Below are 18,663 nucleotides of genomic sequence, written 5' to 3' on the forward strand. Positions count from 1 at the left end.
TCAACCAAAAAATACGTTTTAGAAAATTTTGGAAAGTTAAAAAATTTATGGTTCTCAACGGGAATCGAACTCATGATCTACAAGTTTGTAGTGAACCCACTAACCCTCTGCGCTATGGCGTAACATATCGATGATGGGAAAGAAACTATTTAAAAAATTATACTTGATTTTATTGTTTATTTCGATAAATAATACCACACAACGTGAAGGTGTCACATACCACATTACTTGTAAGTAATGAATTTTCCAATTATCAAATAAAATCTATTCATTTACCAAATTTTTCAAAAGAGCGGTCCCCATACAATTCGACTCAGTTTAAATCGGAATTGCATGCTTCCAGAATTACTTTTTTGCGTACTGCGTCATCAAAAAGTGGTGTATAGAGCCATCTTAACTTAATTATTTGTTGAGTGCTTCTTACATATGTAAGATGACTTTATCCAGTTGTTTTGAATGAATTAGTCAATTTGATAAACAAAATGCAGTTCATTTTATGTTTATTCCTTTATTAATGAAAAAAATTATTCATAACACATTGTCCTTATATTGATATATATTAAAGTATTTTAATATTAAGTTTATAATTTTTACACAGAAAGTTGGTAATAAAATGAATATGATTCACTTGTAAACAAATACAAAAATGCTTTACAAACATAATTCCCCCATGAAGGATAGGCTACCTTAGCCAACAAGTGTTTATAGAAGGTCTTTTATATTTTTGCCTTTATAACACCTTTGGCTCTAAATAAGGAATAAGGAATCATTCTTTGAGTATTATGATGTGATAATTTTGGTCGGGGGCGTGATCAAATCCAATAAAGCTCGAAGGGCTTTATGATAGATTTGATCACGCCCAGACCGAAATTATCACCTCATAATATTCAAAGAATGATTTCTTATTACTTATATTTATATTATTTTAAGCCATCGTACAATTAAATATTTAAATATAAATAAGCAAACCCGGCTGGCGCCTCAATTTGGCGTCATTTGTATTATGGGTTATATAGTACAAAATTGATACGTAGTGTTATCACAGGCAAAGACACTGGAAAATGTAAATATGTATATATATAGTACCAATGTTATAGCTGGATCTACTCCACACTCCCTGAGAATAAACAGATGCTGGCACTCTCTGCCACCTACCCTGAGTACCTAGCCCAGCACCTGACCAGCTACATGAGGAACCCCACCTTTCTGAGGCTCAATATCTCCGACCCAGCATTGCTTGGTAAGTACTGTGAATTCTGTACTTGGCATGTTTTAATTTCCACATGTTGTTTTTTATGCAAATTTAAGATAAAAACAATTCTTTTTTCAGGAATTAAACAATTCAAGAGGGTTGTAGATTACCATGTCTTGCCCAACAAAGTGTTTGACAATAAAACCAAAGTTGTCATTGAGTTATTGTCATCTGTCAATTTCCAGCAGTGTCTTATCTTTTCCAACCTCCAAACCAGGTAAGAATTTAACATAGGTAATCCTTATTCACAGTGAAACATTTTCTTCTGTGATTTTATTTAATGTAAAAAAGAAGAACAATATTTTTTTTTTCAGAAATCAAATTGATAAGACTGCTAAAAAAATGCACAATCCATTATTGTTAAATTTGTCATGTATATTAATTTGGAAAAAATCATAATTGTGTACACTTTTTTCTGAAAATAGAAGTTGTATCTCGATCATGCAGTCACTTTGTAGTTTTTTACCTTGTCATATTTCAGAGCACAAAATATGGCTGATGTCTTGATCAGTCATGGTTGGCCGACAGCTTGTATTGCAGGAAGTCATGACCAGAGAGATCGAAACGAAGCCATGAGTCAGCTAAAGACATACAAGTGTCGTGTTCTCATCTCCACTGATCTAGTGAGTTTCTTGGTCATTGAACAGAATTTAGTGAAATATAGTTAAAAGATTTTATGCAGTTTTTTGTCAGTTTTTTTTTAATAAAGATGATACAGGAATATAGTTAAATGTAAGAATGTTTGTGTAAATTAAATGTAAATTCTATATCATGGGATCGACATAAGATAGAAATACAGCGAAAAACTCTATTATAAAGTAAACCTAGTTTGTCCTTCCATTATTATCGTTATGATAGATTTAAACCTCAAAGTATTCCCTCTGCATGAACCCCAGATTTAGACTGCTTAAGCTTGACAGGTTGATAGATGATGATAATTTGCCTTAATGACACAGACTGTAAATCGAAATTTTTAAAAAATATTCAAGATGCTTTAAGATTTGCGATGTATCTGCCAATGAGCAGGGGTAGTTTCTTTCTATGACATATTACATAGTACATTGTTTTAGGTGTGATTACATGTGTATTAATTTTTATACCATTTATTGTACTTCTGCAGACATCCAGAGGGATTGATGCTGACAAGGTTAACATGGTGATCAACCTGGATGTTCCCAAAGACCACGAGACCTATCTCCACAGAATAGGCAGGGCAGGCCGGTTTGGTATGTAATACACCTATCAATCTGAACCTTTGTTATATAAAGAATTCCTTTGTTTAATGATTATAAACATCCTGTGATATTAACGTTAACGAATGATTGAACAGTGAAACTGTTATGTCTATTATGTGACTTCAAAAATTTTCAGCTGTTAATTCATTTTGGATTCCAAATCATTTTCTTTCTGACTATTAATTTTGTTTTATTCATTTTAATCATAGAAAATATTAATCTTTGATTCTGTCATGTATCATTCCACACATAGTACTAAATTTATTTATGTTCATGTGTATGTGTAAAATTGATTTATTGTATGTACATTTGATGTATTATGTCACTGTATCTTTGTAATCATGCCTATGAAATGTTGAATCATGAGTCATGTACTTGTATGAGCAATCAAACCAAAATCACTTTGTGTATTATTTAGGAACATTTGGGGCAGCAGTGACTATTATCAGCCATGGACAAGAAGAAAAAGACTTGAACAAGGTGGAAAAGCGATGTAACACTTGCATCAAAGACCTTCCAGGTACTTGTATATCAATAGTTGTGTTATGATTGTTATCTTATTGCATCAAAGAACTATATATGATTTTAGTCAAATTTGGCCCCCATAATTCGTTATTTTTTAAAGTGATTCAAGTACATTTATTTGTTGTGTTATTTTATAGAAGTGTTGACATTATAAATATGTTTTTCACCTTTGTTTGATTTATATGCACTCATTGGCAGTATATTACGTCAGAAGTGACGCTATTTTTATAATTCAATCAAATATTGACATTTTTCTTATCTTTTTTTAAAATGGGAAATATAGAGCGACTCTTTGAACAAGAACGAACTTTTTGTCACTTATAATTACTGGAGAGATACATCTTTGGTGAAAATATTTTGTTTGTTCAAGCAATCGCTCAATGTTTCCTTGAGGAAAAACTGCTTCAAAACAAACCATTTTATGCTAAAAATGCGAAAATGGCGGGAAAAGGTGAACTTTATAAAGTCATATTTTTAAATTGTGGGCACTTAAATTGAAATAAAAACTATGAAAAAACTTCAAATGTATATTTGTACAAATAAAACAAAGAATTACAGTAAAATAATGATGTTCATTTTAGGGGGCCATTTTAAGCTCAAACCATATATAGTCCTTTGCACAGCATTGAATTACAATATTTCTCAACAAATGCACATTGAATTACAATATCTCATAACAAATGCACATGGGGTATGTTGTTTAAAGTCAACTTGATAGAAGTTCTTTTCCACTGTTCTGAATAACATATAGCTCCATTATTTTATGAATAAGTTATTTTTTCTGTAAAACACATTTTAATTTCAATGGTTTCAATTGCATGTTTTTGAACATTTTTCTTTCTATGCCTTGTGAAAGAGATCAATTCAATATGTTTAAGATATCATATGATTGCCACTCACCTTAAGTAATATCACATTATTTCTTTGGTAGATCCAATTCCAAACACATTAGCAAAGAGTGAGGGAACTATATGCCTGGATGATATGGTGTCTACCGAACAAATAATAACTGACCACACCAGAGTATCCCCAAAGAAGATAGAAACTACACAGCAGAGTCACAACTCCAAAAGCAAATTAAATCAGGAGTCGCAGACAAACAGCAAAGGTGAAGAGCACTTGAAAAATTTGGAAACAAATTTTGAGAACTGTTTGCAGACAATGACAAAGGATGTGCAATTAAGTTCTTGTAATGAGAATGGGGAAAATTCCGAAGAAGAGAAATCAAATTATATGTGTGCAAGGAATTGCAAAAAGAAATCTTGTCTAAATGAATGTACTGGCAACAAGATTGGACTTGGTAATTTATGCAATCAGGAATCCAAAGAAAAAATGGAGAATAAGGATCAGCTAACAGGAAAATCAAGGAGTTCTTCTCGTAAAGGAAAAACAGACCAAGAGGAAAAAGATTTAAGTAGATCTGCAAAATATGAGGCAAGGAATCTAAAGGGTGAAAAGAAGACATCAAAGAAGAAAGAGAGTTGTTTTGAAATGCAAATTCCAAAACTAGATGAATTTTTGAGCCAAAACATGAAAGAAAATTCTAAATCTTTTGACGAGAAGAAGAGAGAATACCAAAAGTATCTCGAAGAGAGGGATGCATCTGTAAATAGAGAGGAGATTATAGTGACAGCAAACCCATTTGTTTGGAAAAAAGATGAAAGAGAACAATTGTTATCTATGATAGACAAAATATTAACCTTAGAAGAAGGGTTTGATGAAAATGTGGAAAAGGATAGTGAAGAGAACAAAGTTAAGAGTGCTTGTGCTGAGGTGCAGACAGAAAGTTTTGATTTTCTTCCTGATATGAAAGGTGACAGTACATTGACAACAGGAACAAAGTACAAGGAACATGTTAGAAAAAAGTGTGGTTCTGACAGAGTACCCATGCATGACACACATAAAGAATCGGAAACAATGGCGGAGAATGGGACAAAGCCACCCAACGAATCTCAATACAGAGATCATGGGTTTTGTTTAGACCAAAAGGGAGTCTGGAGCAATGAAGAAATAGATTCGTTTGATACTTTGTGTAAAGAGGAAGTTGATTTTGAGAAGCAAGATTTGGAAGAGGAGGAACAAACCTTTTTTGAATATCCATGTATCCCTAATTCAAATCACTCAACCTTGAATAATCATTGTTTGGGAGATCAGTACCCACCATTCGCTTTTAATCCATGGAACGGTTTTGGATACCCGTCTCCAGCACAGATGAGTCGTGATCAAAGAAAACATTTTTTTAATTATCAATTATCTCTGTCCCTTTACCAACAAAATAACTATATTTCAGCAATGCTTGGTCAATTTTACTGACAAGAAGCAATAAACAATATAAAAAAATTGTTTTTTATTATCTTAAAATTTTCATCATGGTAAGCATCATGATCAAGGATAGAGAACATTCTTTCCAAAGGGGGAATGCTGTATTATCAGATTTTATTCGACTGGGGCATGCGCAATCATACAAAGGCATTCATTTGATCTACTTGGATGTTGTTTTTTTTTAGTTGGAAGAGCATGAATCATTTTACTTTGCATTCAAATTTAATTTCAAATTGATGGTTTTTACCAAACCTGAAATATGCCTTTGGTTTGTTTTTATAATGCTTAAATTTATTTTAAGGTGATACCGAGTCACTTAGTTGACATATTGCTTTCGGTCTTCGTCCATTATCAATTTTACATTTTTAGCCTCATGAAAACTGCAGGGCCAATTGTTACATTTTTAGTAAGAAGCATTTGTAGGGTAGGAGGAATGTAAGTCGCGAACTTCGTGATCTTATCACCCCTGGGGCCCCATGGAAAGAGGAAACTTTGCAAAAATGCCAAATTTTCAGAAACCGTCTCCATTCCTACAGATGTGCAAAAAACCAAATTAAATGCATGGTTATGATGATATAGTAAAGTTTTGTTAAACCGTAGAAATCATTTTTTTACTCCCATTTATATTTGAGAATACATGTAACTAAATGCATAGTTATCATGTCAATTAATGTAGCCATCTGAAATTCATGGCCCTAGGACAGAACCGATATGGTTATAGTGAAAATGTATTAGATCATATAAAATCGTCTTTTCTACTTCCATAAATTTGTACAAGATTGGAGAAGTATAGTATATAACTCACCAAAATGTATTAATTATAGAATTTTTAAAACAAATCTCAATTTAGTACTTGTTGATTTTACCTACAGATCTACGGATCACGTGTACAAAATTACGAACATGTAATCATCGATTCCCCATTGAAACAGGTACATGGCATAATATTGAAAAACATTTAAGAAGATGTACAATGTGTGATTCTAATAGTATTGGGGATGAATTTCATTATATTTTAGAATGTACACATTTTGTAAACGACAGAAAAATGTTTTTACCCAAGAGATATTATGAAAACCCAAATATTATAAAATTAAACGAGCTCATGAATACTTTTAATGTAGAAAAACTAAAAAACTTGTCAATATTTATTAAGAAAATTTTCAAAGTCTGTTCTTCCAGAAACCAACTTTAACAACCTATTGTATTGTGATTTTAACCTTTTATTGTCATTATTTCTTCTACTGTACATGTGATCCTTGACTGTATTCGTGTGCATTTGTATATACTGATTTTGAACCTCAAATACCAGTGAACTGGTCTTGAGCGAATGAATTGAATATATATTTAAAAAAAACAAACCAAAATGCATGGTTATAATTTCCATGAAGCCTCTTTACAAAGAACTGCGAACGCTAACGCCCGTTTCCCGCCTACATTTCCAATATTTCGGAATTTCAGTCAGATATTCAAAAACTAAGTTTTCTACTAAAAAGTATTATCAAATCCTAATCAATTTATATCAAAATAAAATTTGTAATCAAATTATTAATTTTTAAACAGAAGTTTTGTTAATGCGGGCTCTTAAAATTTTTCCATTGAAATCGTTCTCTATGAGTGAGGAAAATATTATTTAGCGGCCGATATATGTATAAAAATTTAATAATCACTTGTTTTCGTTGAAAATTAACGTAAATGTTCATTTTATTTCATATTTGTTAATTATACTTTGAAACATTACAAAGCAAAATGCTTTTTTTGGAATGTATTTTGGTCTGTAGACATACCCCCCCCCCCCCCCCCCCCCCGTGAAACAACAAACCCTTTGGTACAAATATGCTAAAAACAATATATAAAACCCCTCAAAAGGAATTTTTGTTTTACGGGGGGGGTCTGTTTTTTATAAAAAATTCCGTTTTTCGTTAGTTTCTATTATGAAATGAGCTATTTTAACCCAAAATACATATTAGTTACTTCTCTTTGTTTGAACAAATCATTTATATTTAACGAAAATATACATTATTGTTTGCATTAATATAAAAAAAACTAAATTTAATTAGACAATCATTAAAAAATGACTTTTAGTTAGGCGGCTAGACAATGCTAATGTTCGCAGTCCTTGGGAAGTTTATGGTCCCGGCATCAGATGTTCAGACCTTAGGATGGGATTAACATAGGCATATGTTTTGTTGTCGGAAATATAATTTTCTGTGCATCGTATGCTTGTGTGTATTATAAATGAAACTGCATATTTAAGATTGACCACTGAGGGTCTGCAGGTCTCTTTTTACGATAAGTTTACAATTTTTGGTCCCTTGATGAGCTAGGGTACTGTTAAGACAATTTGGGATTCCTCTGACTCTTGTACCTTTTTCTCCTTTTATGAATTACTTTTAGCAAAAGTGGGGTAACAGTCATTGGAATCTCGTTTATTTTCCTCGTGGTTGTTTATTCAAGGAAGCATTGTAATATTCTAAGAAAATTAAACAGGACAATATACTAGACGAAACAAAACATTTGATACAAGAACGAAATCTAGATATTGTCTTTCATACATTTAATTTGTTTGAATAAACTAATTTGAAGACAAACAACAATGGAATGGAATTTGATGCGTATTATGATTTAACAAATTAATCACTAATAATATAGTGATGTAGACGATTTGCTTATCACATCTAAGTACCCCGAGAGATAGATCTGCATGCAGAAAAGGGGATTCAAATTATGGAAATGATTCTATTCTATAATAATTTTTGATAATTAGTTTCAAGATGAAACTCTGTGATTAACTGCGCAACAGTCGGAAATTTTATTTTTGTACTCCTTTGTTTACTTTTTATGTGAAAATCAAATGGGGACGAATCACTGACTGCAGGGAAAGCGTGTGCTTATATGTACACATTTAGATTGTTACCAGTATCAACCAAGAAATTTATCATTTTAAACCCAAAAGTCTATTTAAATAGCATTCATCGGATGAAATTCTGTAGCTGTCAATGAGTTACACCTAAATGTTCACTGATAAGTAGCGAAAAGTTATTGAATGTCAGAGATATAATTACATGTATGCAATTAACTCTTTAGCTGTTAGTCACCTTTGTAGTTGACGAAATGGCAGAGCTTCTTTATGTGATTTAATCTAGGAGTTTTCTCATGAAATGACCCCTTTCTTACACTTTCTATGACGCTGCATACCTTATTGTCTCTGTCTCCCCTATAGAATAGCTGTTACTTTACGGAGCTTGTAAGTGGAAAACTATCTGTATTGTTAATTCATTTTAATTAATCATGAAAGTCATCAAAATATGTACATCTTTCTTGTAGTTGACAATTCGTTTTAAATTTTATATATGTATATCAACGATAAAAGTTAGAGGGACTCTGGCATTAGCGCTCATCTGTACAACAATGTCCAATTCAGACCAAAGCAAATTAAGTTTTTTTATAATCAAAAGGTGTTTATCTCCCAGAAAATTTGAGTAAATTATGAATATGCAAAAAATGAATAAAAAGGGGTAAAAAAGAATTGAAGGCAACTTAAATGCACTTCGATAAGTCTCGCGTGCCAGTTTGTGAGCATTTGATTTTGCACCAATATATTGAACTGAAAATTAATATACAAAAGGCTTGATCTTCAAACAATTGCTTTTAAGATCTTTCTCGGCTATTTTAACGATAATATTGGCGACGGCATGTTGACACTCTCATCAAAAGTCACAATATTAATAGTGATTTCGAAGAATGTGAACATCTTAAAAGCCTGTTGATCTGGAAAAGAATAAAGCATAATTTGAGAGAATTATAGGTACACGTCCCCATAAAAATTTTCTTTCTTTAAACATTTACTGTATACAGGGTTATTCTCGCCCCTGTTATTTTCGCCCTTTTTCACTTGCAAACGGTTTCGCCCCGTCTTGAATTCGCCCGAATTAAGAAATTAGGAATTCACCCAGTCTTAAATTAGCCTGCTGACAACTAGGGCGAAAAGGGCGAAAATAAAACGGGGGCGATTATTTCCCTGTATACAGTATTTATTATTTAGAGCATCGCCAAAAAGAAGATGGGTAAATCAGGCTTGTAAAATGCCCATGAGAGGCCCCATGTGACGGCAAAAAGGCATTGTAGAATTAAAATATCTACAAATCTGATAACTTTTTGAAAAACTTTTAAAAACGTTTAACTTAACAATGTATATTTAATATAACATCAATTTGCAACTCTTAAGTATGTTAAATACTTTGAATAGATTGATTTAACTGGGGTGTACATGTCAAAACCTCTAAATAGTGTCATTTTTAGAACTTCTATGCCTTTTCTGTTATAGAGTGGTCATGGGCTCTATTTTTGTCATAGTCTAAAAAGAGGTTTAAAGGAAGTCTGTGAAACCGATTTTACGACTTAACCAAATGGGCATTTGTGCTATTCCCCCATCTTCTTTTGACAACTTGATACATATCGAACAAAACTACTTTTGTCTTGAAAATATACATGAAGTCAGAAAAGAGGTCAAGTTACGAGATTATGATTTTGAATGTTTTTGAAAAATTATTATATTTTATAATTGATTTCACCTTATACTATTGTCAGCATCATCAATATCTGTATAAACCTCATCAAGCACAGCTGGTCTCCGAAATCACCTCCATATATAAGTATGTTTCTCGACGTATCTCAAACATCAGTACAAGGCATATAAATGATCCAATCAAAATAATAATAATCTTTTCAGGCGTTATGGCAATTTGTGTGGTGACTTCTATTTTTTCTTTGGATGTATACGTCGTGTTTTCAACTATATCATGAGATGTTTGTGAAACACTTATGCCCCCTTTCTTGGAAATATCTGCAAAGAAAATGAACAGAAACTACTGCAAATAGTTGGATTTTTTCTTAGTCCATGAAGCATAAATCTGTCAAAAATGGCTTGCTTGTACCCAAAATAAAACTTGACCTATATATTATTATGACAAATTTGTATACCAAATTTCATTTCAATGTGTGAAACCTCTGCGAAGAAAATGAACAGAAACGGCAAATAATTGGGATTTTTTTTATGTCCAAGGGGCATAACTCTGTCGAAAATGGCTCGATCGTACCCAAAATAAAAACTAATGTAATCAAACTTGACTTGGATATTATATTAGATATTATTATGGTTAATCTGTAAACCAAATTGCATTTCAATATGTGCAGCCTCTGCGAAGAAAATAAATGGAAACTGCAATTAAATAATTGGAGATTTTCTAGGTCCAAGGGGCATAATTCTGGTGAAAATGGCTCGATCGTACTCAAAATAAAACCTAACCTAAATATTATTATGAGAAATCTGTATACCAAATTTCATTTCATTATGTGCAACCTCTGCGAAGAAAATGAACGGAAACTATTGGTGGACCGACAGACCAGTTGACAGAGAGACAGCAGCAAAGCAATATGCCCTCCCTTCTTCAAAAGAGGGCAAAGCTATAAAAAAAGTAATATCCCAATCATCTAATAAACAAATAAAACAATCGTCAACTCTCGTTTTTCAAGTTTATTCAAGATGACTTGTAAGAAATCTCGATGTTTCCTGTTAGAAGTTGTGTATGGGTGTAATCACACCCCAGTCTTTCCTGTGGATGCAATGCAATATATAACATATAAGCTTTAAAAAGTCACATCCTTGTATACACAAGTACATTACTATTTTATCAAATTCCAATTAAAACATAATGTATGGAGAACAGACATCATTCTAGGAATATAACACGCTTTGCATTTTAACGGACTGACAATCTTGGAAACATTAATGAAATTAACTCTCTCGTACAACTTAATTTATTCATAAATGTTTACAGGTTATCTTTGTTATTATTGGATGAGGGTGGTGTATCGCAAAGTTATTCATTGACACAAGAAATACAATTTAAAGGTACAATGTCATGAATTAAATTTTTAAAGGTTTATCAATGTAGCTGTACATATAAGGATACGGAGTTCAACATTCTAAATTAATATTTAAGAAATTACTTTTACGTGCAAAAAAGAGAATCATGATATCTTTTTTTAAACTGACTAAATGTCTAAAAACAGTAATTTGAAATCACCAACTAGTCCTTAAGAATCCCTTTAAAGTAATGAAATTATTTTTTAAGACTTGATAAAACTTAAAAAAAAAATCTTTTAAACTGATTTTTACTTTAAATTTCAACACTGGATGTGTGTCATTTATATAATCATGTACTCTTAAGGAGGTTGGCTCCTGAAATAATAGTAATGTCAATCATCCGAAAACCACTTAGATATAAAGAGGGGGACCTTAAATGTTCATTTATTGTATTTGTGACCAAGGTCACATGCCAATTTTTTTCGACATATAGGCCCCTAAACGAAAATGATAATTCTTCTGAAACTTTTGATGCTATAATTTGACATGGAAATTGATAATTACAAGAAATCAAACAAAAATTTATAGGTTAAACAATTATTTAGTTATGACTTTAATACAGTATGAAGTTGAACACATGTACTGACTATAAAAGTAAAAGTTTAAAAATTCTTGCTTTACTGGTGGCTTCAAAGGCCAGTACACAATGAACACTACAACAGATGTTGCACAATTTCCAAAACTTTGCATACAAATAGACATACATTTAATGTCTCATTTAAAAGTAAAACAAGTAGGGGTCACATCTAAAAAAAATGAGATATACATGTAGCATGAAATAAGCTTATTTTAGGCCAAAATACATGTATAACGATACAATATCAAAATATCGTTTAGATATGTTTTTTCAGAATATCGTGAATATATCGTAATACACAAGCTATCTAGAAGTTTGGTCTGCGTTGAAAATTAGGAAGCTAAAGTAACAGTACTCTAAAACTAGTGAGTTATGTAAGAAAATGATTCATTTCCTTCTTGAAAATCTCCCGCCATAAACTTTAGTCCCTTACTATACTCTGTAGAAATGTAAATTTTTAAAAACAATTTTATTCAATATAGTTTATTTGGCATTGTGAAAAATATATACTACTAGAATTAATCTGTGATGCAGAAATTTCAGACTAGAGGTGACCAAGAATGGCTACCCCAAATCTAAGGAGCGAACCTCTTAATATAAATTTGCTACTTTAGTGATCAATTTATTATTAAGTACAAGTTTTGATGTTATTCTGTTTGAAAACGTTTTATTAGGAGTAACATGTACAAATACCGAATGATTATCAAACAAGGGTGCTGTGTCTCCAGTATACGTCTTTTAAAAAAGCTTCACAACAACAAAAAGAAGTTACAAGTATTGTGAGATCGACTGTACCAAAGATCAATGCTCAGTCAAGCGGGACTTCAAATCGATAAACACAAAAGAGCACAAGGAAAACGCACCGGGAAATCAGTTTGAGTTAGATATGAAGGACAGCAAATTCGAATTCAACATTCCTTCAAGAAAGGCTGGAAAAGTTGAGTGAATTGAAGAACTGAATGATGCAGAGAGATTTAGAGAAAAAACCGTATCAGGCATTGATAAAGAAATTGTGGAGTTGCGTCAACTAAACAAAATTCGAAAAATACCAGATGGGCCTCGGTTGATCACTGTCAATGAATACAATGAATTTAGATGACCAATGCAATTAGCCAATAATAACGGTAGTGCTGTTAAGTTTAGAGACGCTTTCAATCGCGCTTTCAGCTTTAGTCTTTCGTCAACAGGGTACTTCTTTACAAAAGTTGTCAGAGTGTTGGGAAAATACTGGAGATCACATGGTATACCGGTCATAGTAAACTTGGTCGATGGCTGGGTTTGTGACATTTTTCAAATGTGTAAGTCTGTACCAGACTCGATACAAAATACATTATCTACAGAACCAGGTTTTGTTTGGATTTCTTATGAATCAGGAAAATGGAATGTTAGAATTTCCTGTTCCTTATAGCAAATATTTTGGATGTCTGTTGATTAAAATGATATATAAAATGTATATTAACTTGTGTTGTTATCATTCTTTCTGCCTTTAGATCTGTGACATATATTGTTAAACACCCTGTATAAAACAAAACCTGTATTGAAGAAAACTATATAGAGAACAACGTTTCTGCGAAGAGTTATCTTCTATTGTATGAAAAATTATTGTATCAAAACCATCATTTGAAAATATATACCAGCTAATGACCAGAATGCATTTTTTGTTATCTAAAATTCAAGGCGAAAACACTCGTCATCTCTTAAAATACCATGAGATCAATAGTAAGGGGTAAAGAGATAATCTAAATGCAAAATGTTAAACATTTGATGGTTGTATCTTATTATGAACAAAGAGATGAAGTAAGATAAAGAAATGTAAGAAAATGATGGTTGTACATTGAACATAACTATAATTGTTATATTTAGTGGTTTATTCTCACCATATAACTCTATATAGACGAATTGTTAATATTTGTAATATTTGCTCTTCCAAAAAATATTGACCGGCTAGGAATACTATCTAGAGAATATTCTGATTTGTTGATTCGTAAACGGTGACTTAAATAACTCTTCGCGACTCCAAAACAAGGTGACGTCATACATGTAATAGACTATCAGTCAAGGCAAGTAAACAACGGACGCAAAACGCGACGGTTTGCTATCATAATGGGTAAATGGATTTGCTAATTACAGTGAAGTAATATCAGGTAGAACATCTGTAACTTAATTTCTACGGGGGCAGAACATCAACAGTGACCGTTTGATACCGACGAGATTTTGGAAATGAACTTTACACAAACTCCGCTTCGCGTCGGGCAATATTTCGTCACTCGGGGGCTAATATATAATTAATGTTGCCATCAACCCCAGTCAATATTTGTATAATGTTACTGAGACTTAATATGTCAATATAGGGTGTCAACAGCATAAACATTTAGCTGTGCATCCCATAATTGATTATTGCATGCGTCATTCATTTGGAGTAAAATTTTTGGCATGAGTTTCAGTTAAAATATACATCATGCTCCTTATAATTAGACGTTTCACAAACTTTTTGCTCATAAAACATGTTCTGTCTTTAGTTATTTGTCTCTACTTTTACTTTGTGATCCGTCATTTATAACGCCACTAGGCACGAGTGCGGGGAAACCTAGCATTGAAAACACGATGGAAGAAGAGTTTGTTTACAATTTAGAATCACGTTTTTCATGCCTTAAATTAGATACATGTAATTCTTATATCAGATGATACCCGAAGCATTATTATTCCGATATTCATTAATGTAGAACGATATAAAGAGTTAATTATCTATAATTAAAAATGAAACACGACTTGATTTTAGCATCATCGGAGTAAATACCACTCTCCCTGAGGGATGCATGTACCAAGAGTGTTTATTTATTCTTTATTCAAAAATTCCTCTCAACGAAAATCCACTTGTGCACGTGGTTCAAAACATAAAGTAAAGACACGGAACACATGGAGTAGGAACCTGATTCAGTGACTGGCAAAACACCAAAAACTTCAGGATGAAAACTTAAGTTTAATTCGGGTTTTATTCCTTTTATTCAATCTACAGGGTCTCCGATGACATTCTTCCCTTTGTTTCTATTCTTGTCAGTCTGTCTTTTTTTCCTTTCATTGCCAAATCTGTCAAAGTTAACGGTATATCTATCTTTCTCGTCATCGCCATTGTTGTCGATGGACCGATATGGATGTCACGTGACCCATTGAGGGCGGGGCTATTCAAATCTTTTGTATTTTTTACCGTGTCGGTATAAAATAAAAACTAAAAACTAAATAAATTTCTTGTATATTTGTTATGCGATTGACTTATAAAGCGTAATTTGTGAGAAAGTCCTATCTTTAAGTAAAGAAATTATCCAAACAATCAGATCGTTGTTTACTAAAATACACCGCATATACCTTTAATTATTCTTAAAAAATATATAAACAGTTCCCTCTCAAAGCCCCAAAGAACCTACCCCCCCCCCCAAAAAAAAAAAACCCCAAAAAACAACAACAACAAAAACAACCCCCCCCCCCCCCAAAAAAAAATTGATTGGAGTTATGAATTCATTTTAAATTTATGCAAAAAGTTGACCTTTGTCACTGTATTTTTACAAGTAATAAAAATGTATTTACAATTCTTTGGATTATGTGATGAATTTATTTAAATTCAGAACATAAAAATCTATTTTGATCCAGGAATTGTTGAACTCAAAGCTTTATTAAAAATCTTTTAGTGTATTTCCTTCCGTTTGAATGAATGTTTCCTTGTGCATGCATGTACCAAGCAAGATATCCAACAAATAAAATTTCTTTTTCTATTTTGAAATTTTATAACCAATATTTCCTTAATCATGTATACATCATCTTTTAAATAATTGGACTAAGTTTATTATATAATTAGAATATTTTACATCGTAATAAATTAATTTTTTTATGTCAGCTCATTAAAAATTGTTTGTCGATCTGTCAATTCGTTTTTGTTTGAATTTTTTTTTCTCTCGAACCTCAATACCAGTATAAATACCCTTTAATTTTTTTTTTCAAATGAATGATTGGACCCCACTCAGAACGGCATTAAGGAAGAGTGGTTTCCTTATGAATTATAACCGGTATCAAAAGTTGTCAACTGTCAGACTCCTTTTTAGTGGTGCTTGGTCCGATTTTTTTTTGTTATTACAGTATCAAATAATTCTCCATACAAACCATTTGTCTTGGAAAGTTATGAACTCTCTCAAATTAACACAAGCAGAATCGGTCTCTTTTCAAAGTAACAAATATTTAAAGTAAATAAAAATAATTTCTTTTTGGGCAAACGAAAAAACTGTCCAAAATGCATTATGCGATGTTTAGAAAAAGGAACCGTTTGGTTTCGTCCCCCGAATGATTCGTAATACAACCATACCCGTCTTGACGTCAGGGGTGAATTTTAAAATGAGGCGAAATAACGCGATACCCTTTTATGTTCTTTGTTTTGTTAACAAATTTTGTACATAATTCTTTTTCATTGAAATTTGGATAATTGACTAAGAAACCTACTACAATGTCTATTATTATACATATAATTAATTAGCATAACAATCGTTTAAAAAAAGGGCACAAAATTTGATATAAAATCGGACCAAACAGCATTAAGAAAACTGATTTTATCAGATAAAAAACTATGACAAAGTAAACTTTCTTTTATCAATTTACGAATACTTTTTTTTTATTACATCGTTAATCTAAATTTGACAACTGCTTTTAGAACAAGGTTTCCTCTTTCCTAACACGTTTCAAGCATTCAATGCTAATTTTCTTTTAAAACATTCCAGTTGAACAGTTCCTTTTCCAGCAACCGGTTTTTTAAATTTATTTAATTATTGCTTCGACTTTGTTGTAAATAAATGTGATCTTTATTATATATAAGATACTGTGGTTTCATTAATATTCGAGGGTATCAATTTTCGTGGATAAAGATAAAAAATCACAATTTTTAAAGGATACGTACATTCGTGGCCGATGACCCTATCAATACAAGATATAAATAGAAATTGCACTTCAATGAGCACTTAATTTCGTGGATCAACTTTATAACGAAATCCACGAAAATTGGTATTCAACGAATATTGATGAAACCACAGTACATACCTTTTCTCACGATCTCATTTAAAAAGAACAAATTTCGTATCAATTAAACTTATCACCTGTTTCTTAGTTACATATTATTACTATTCGAGCAAACTCACAACCGAAATGATAGGTTTATTTGTAAGAATAATATTGTATTGCCTCCTGCTGTATCAGCAGCTGTTTTAATGGTTACAAATTGGTCAAGGTTAAAAAGAAGAACTCATAATAAAAGTTAAATCTTGCGCCTTTATTTACTTGATTTAGTTTAGTGAGCGAATTCATTCATGATTATAATTTTAGAATTTTAACATCCTACTTTTCAGTTACATAACAGGGGATCAATTCGATCACTTTGTTTTACGATTTGCATATGAAAAAAAATATGAAAGGGCATCATCAACATACACGTTTTTTTACATTTATTTTGACGTTCGATTGACACTGAGAGACTGTTCTTCACCTATCTTAATTTCTTAAATGTGGCGGATATATGGAGAAACGATTGATTTATAAATTTGAATTGAATCAAAACTATGTAAAATTGTTACCTAACGTTGTCGTTTGACATAAATATATGTTATGTTCAGTAAGTTATGTATGAAAAACACATACAACTGTTACAATAGTTGTTTAAAAATCATTCCTTGTTAACAATATTAAGCTTTCCTAAGAAATGTATTTAAATCTTGGATATTTAAATGATACTTTTATTGTTGTATTAAATGGTTTTATGTATACATTTATTGTATTTTACTTTTCAGTACAAACAAAATTATGAATATTATCCTTAAAGAACACTTGAAGTATACCTTGTAACCTTTGGTGAGTAGTGTTCTCTGCACTTTGTAATTCATTCGACTGCTTATGTTTTACTGTAGATGTTCTAATCTCTGAATCAAAATAGAGATGACAATTTCAAATGACTAGGAATCACAAAAATTATATCAACAGATATTCATCTTTTTTAAAAGAATGTTTGTTCTGTCATGAAATCAGGAAAGAGTAATAATTGAAAATTGTAACTTAAGAATTCCTACCTGGGATTTCAGTGGTTAAATTGCAACCGAATATATGATGACACGCTGAACAGTTACACTTTTGACCACATTGAATTCCGTATGAAGGCTCTGTACACATATCAGAACAGTTGTGTCCGAAGTATCCAGCAGGGCAGTCTACAAATTTCACAGGTCTGATACAACTCTTATTGACGATCGTCATTTTTGGTAGTATGAATTGAAAATAACAAATGCATGTACATGCAGCGACTTATTATGTTAGTTCAAGAATTAATTTAAACACGATACCTTTGCATTCATCTCCATCTTTAAATGTATTGTAGGTACAACCCCCCGTATCATCGTTAGCAACTCTATAAAATGAGTGTTATAAAAACGCCAATGTAGAAGTCGAACACTTTACGGAAGGCAAATCTTTAAAAAAAAATTACTACTCTACGCTATTCAATCAAGCTTAAAATCAATGACTAAGATATTAAAAAAATCAATAATATTTCTTGTACCTGTTAATACGAGTAGCCCATATAAAGATAACAGTACTGATGCATCTACCTAAAACAATATTAAACATCTTTAAATATTCGTTAGTAATACACTTCCAGCAATGATGTTTTGAGTTCTTGTGTCATAAAATTATATAGAACACTTGATGATATCCCACGCACGCGCGGGAAATGATACTTCACGCATTGTTTTGTACATATATTTTGTATTCGCTGTGTCCGATTTAGTTTTCTGAATCGATT

The 18,663-nt window shown here is 31.7% G+C and overlaps 2 protein-coding genes across 2 annotated transcripts in view; one reads left to right on the forward strand and one right to left on the reverse strand.

Moving 5' to 3' along the window:
- LOC117683316 (probable ATP-dependent RNA helicase DDX20) overlaps positions 1-5,487 on the forward strand; it is a 45,605-nt gene extending 40,118 nt beyond the window's left edge. The window contains exons 5-10 of the mRNA XM_066081629.1: positions 1,098-1,240; positions 1,331-1,469; positions 1,734-1,875; positions 2,373-2,478; positions 2,906-3,007; positions 3,944-5,487. Of these exons, the coding sequence (XP_065937701.1) occupies positions 1,098-1,240; positions 1,331-1,469; positions 1,734-1,875; positions 2,373-2,478; positions 2,906-3,007; positions 3,944-5,325 (2,014 nt within the window). The 3' untranslated portion in view covers positions 5,326-5,487. The remainder of the gene's footprint in view (positions 1-1,097; positions 1,241-1,330; positions 1,470-1,733; positions 1,876-2,372; positions 2,479-2,905; positions 3,008-3,943) is intronic.
- A 3,113-nt stretch (positions 5,488-8,600) lies between these two features.
- On the reverse strand, positions 8,601-18,531 carry LOC117683318 (uncharacterized). Its single transcript, XM_034452510.2, has 6 exons — positions 18,421-18,531; positions 18,206-18,270; positions 17,936-18,073; positions 17,708-17,788; positions 9,909-10,180; positions 8,601-9,105 (listed from the first exon to the last, which is right to left on the reverse strand). The coding sequence occupies exons 1-5, from the start codon at positions 18,486-18,488 to the stop codon at positions 9,951-9,953; spliced, it is 582 nt and encodes a 193-aa protein (XP_034308401.2). The 5' UTR covers positions 18,489-18,531; the 3' UTR covers positions 8,601-9,105; positions 9,909-9,950.
- Positions 18,532-18,663: the final 132 nt, after the last annotated feature.

The sequence above is a fragment of the Magallana gigas genome, chromosome 4 (assembly GCF_963853765.1).
Source record: "Magallana gigas chromosome 4, xbMagGiga1.1, whole genome shotgun sequence".
Classification (NCBI taxonomy): domain Eukaryota; kingdom Metazoa; phylum Mollusca; class Bivalvia; order Ostreida; family Ostreidae; genus Magallana; species Magallana gigas.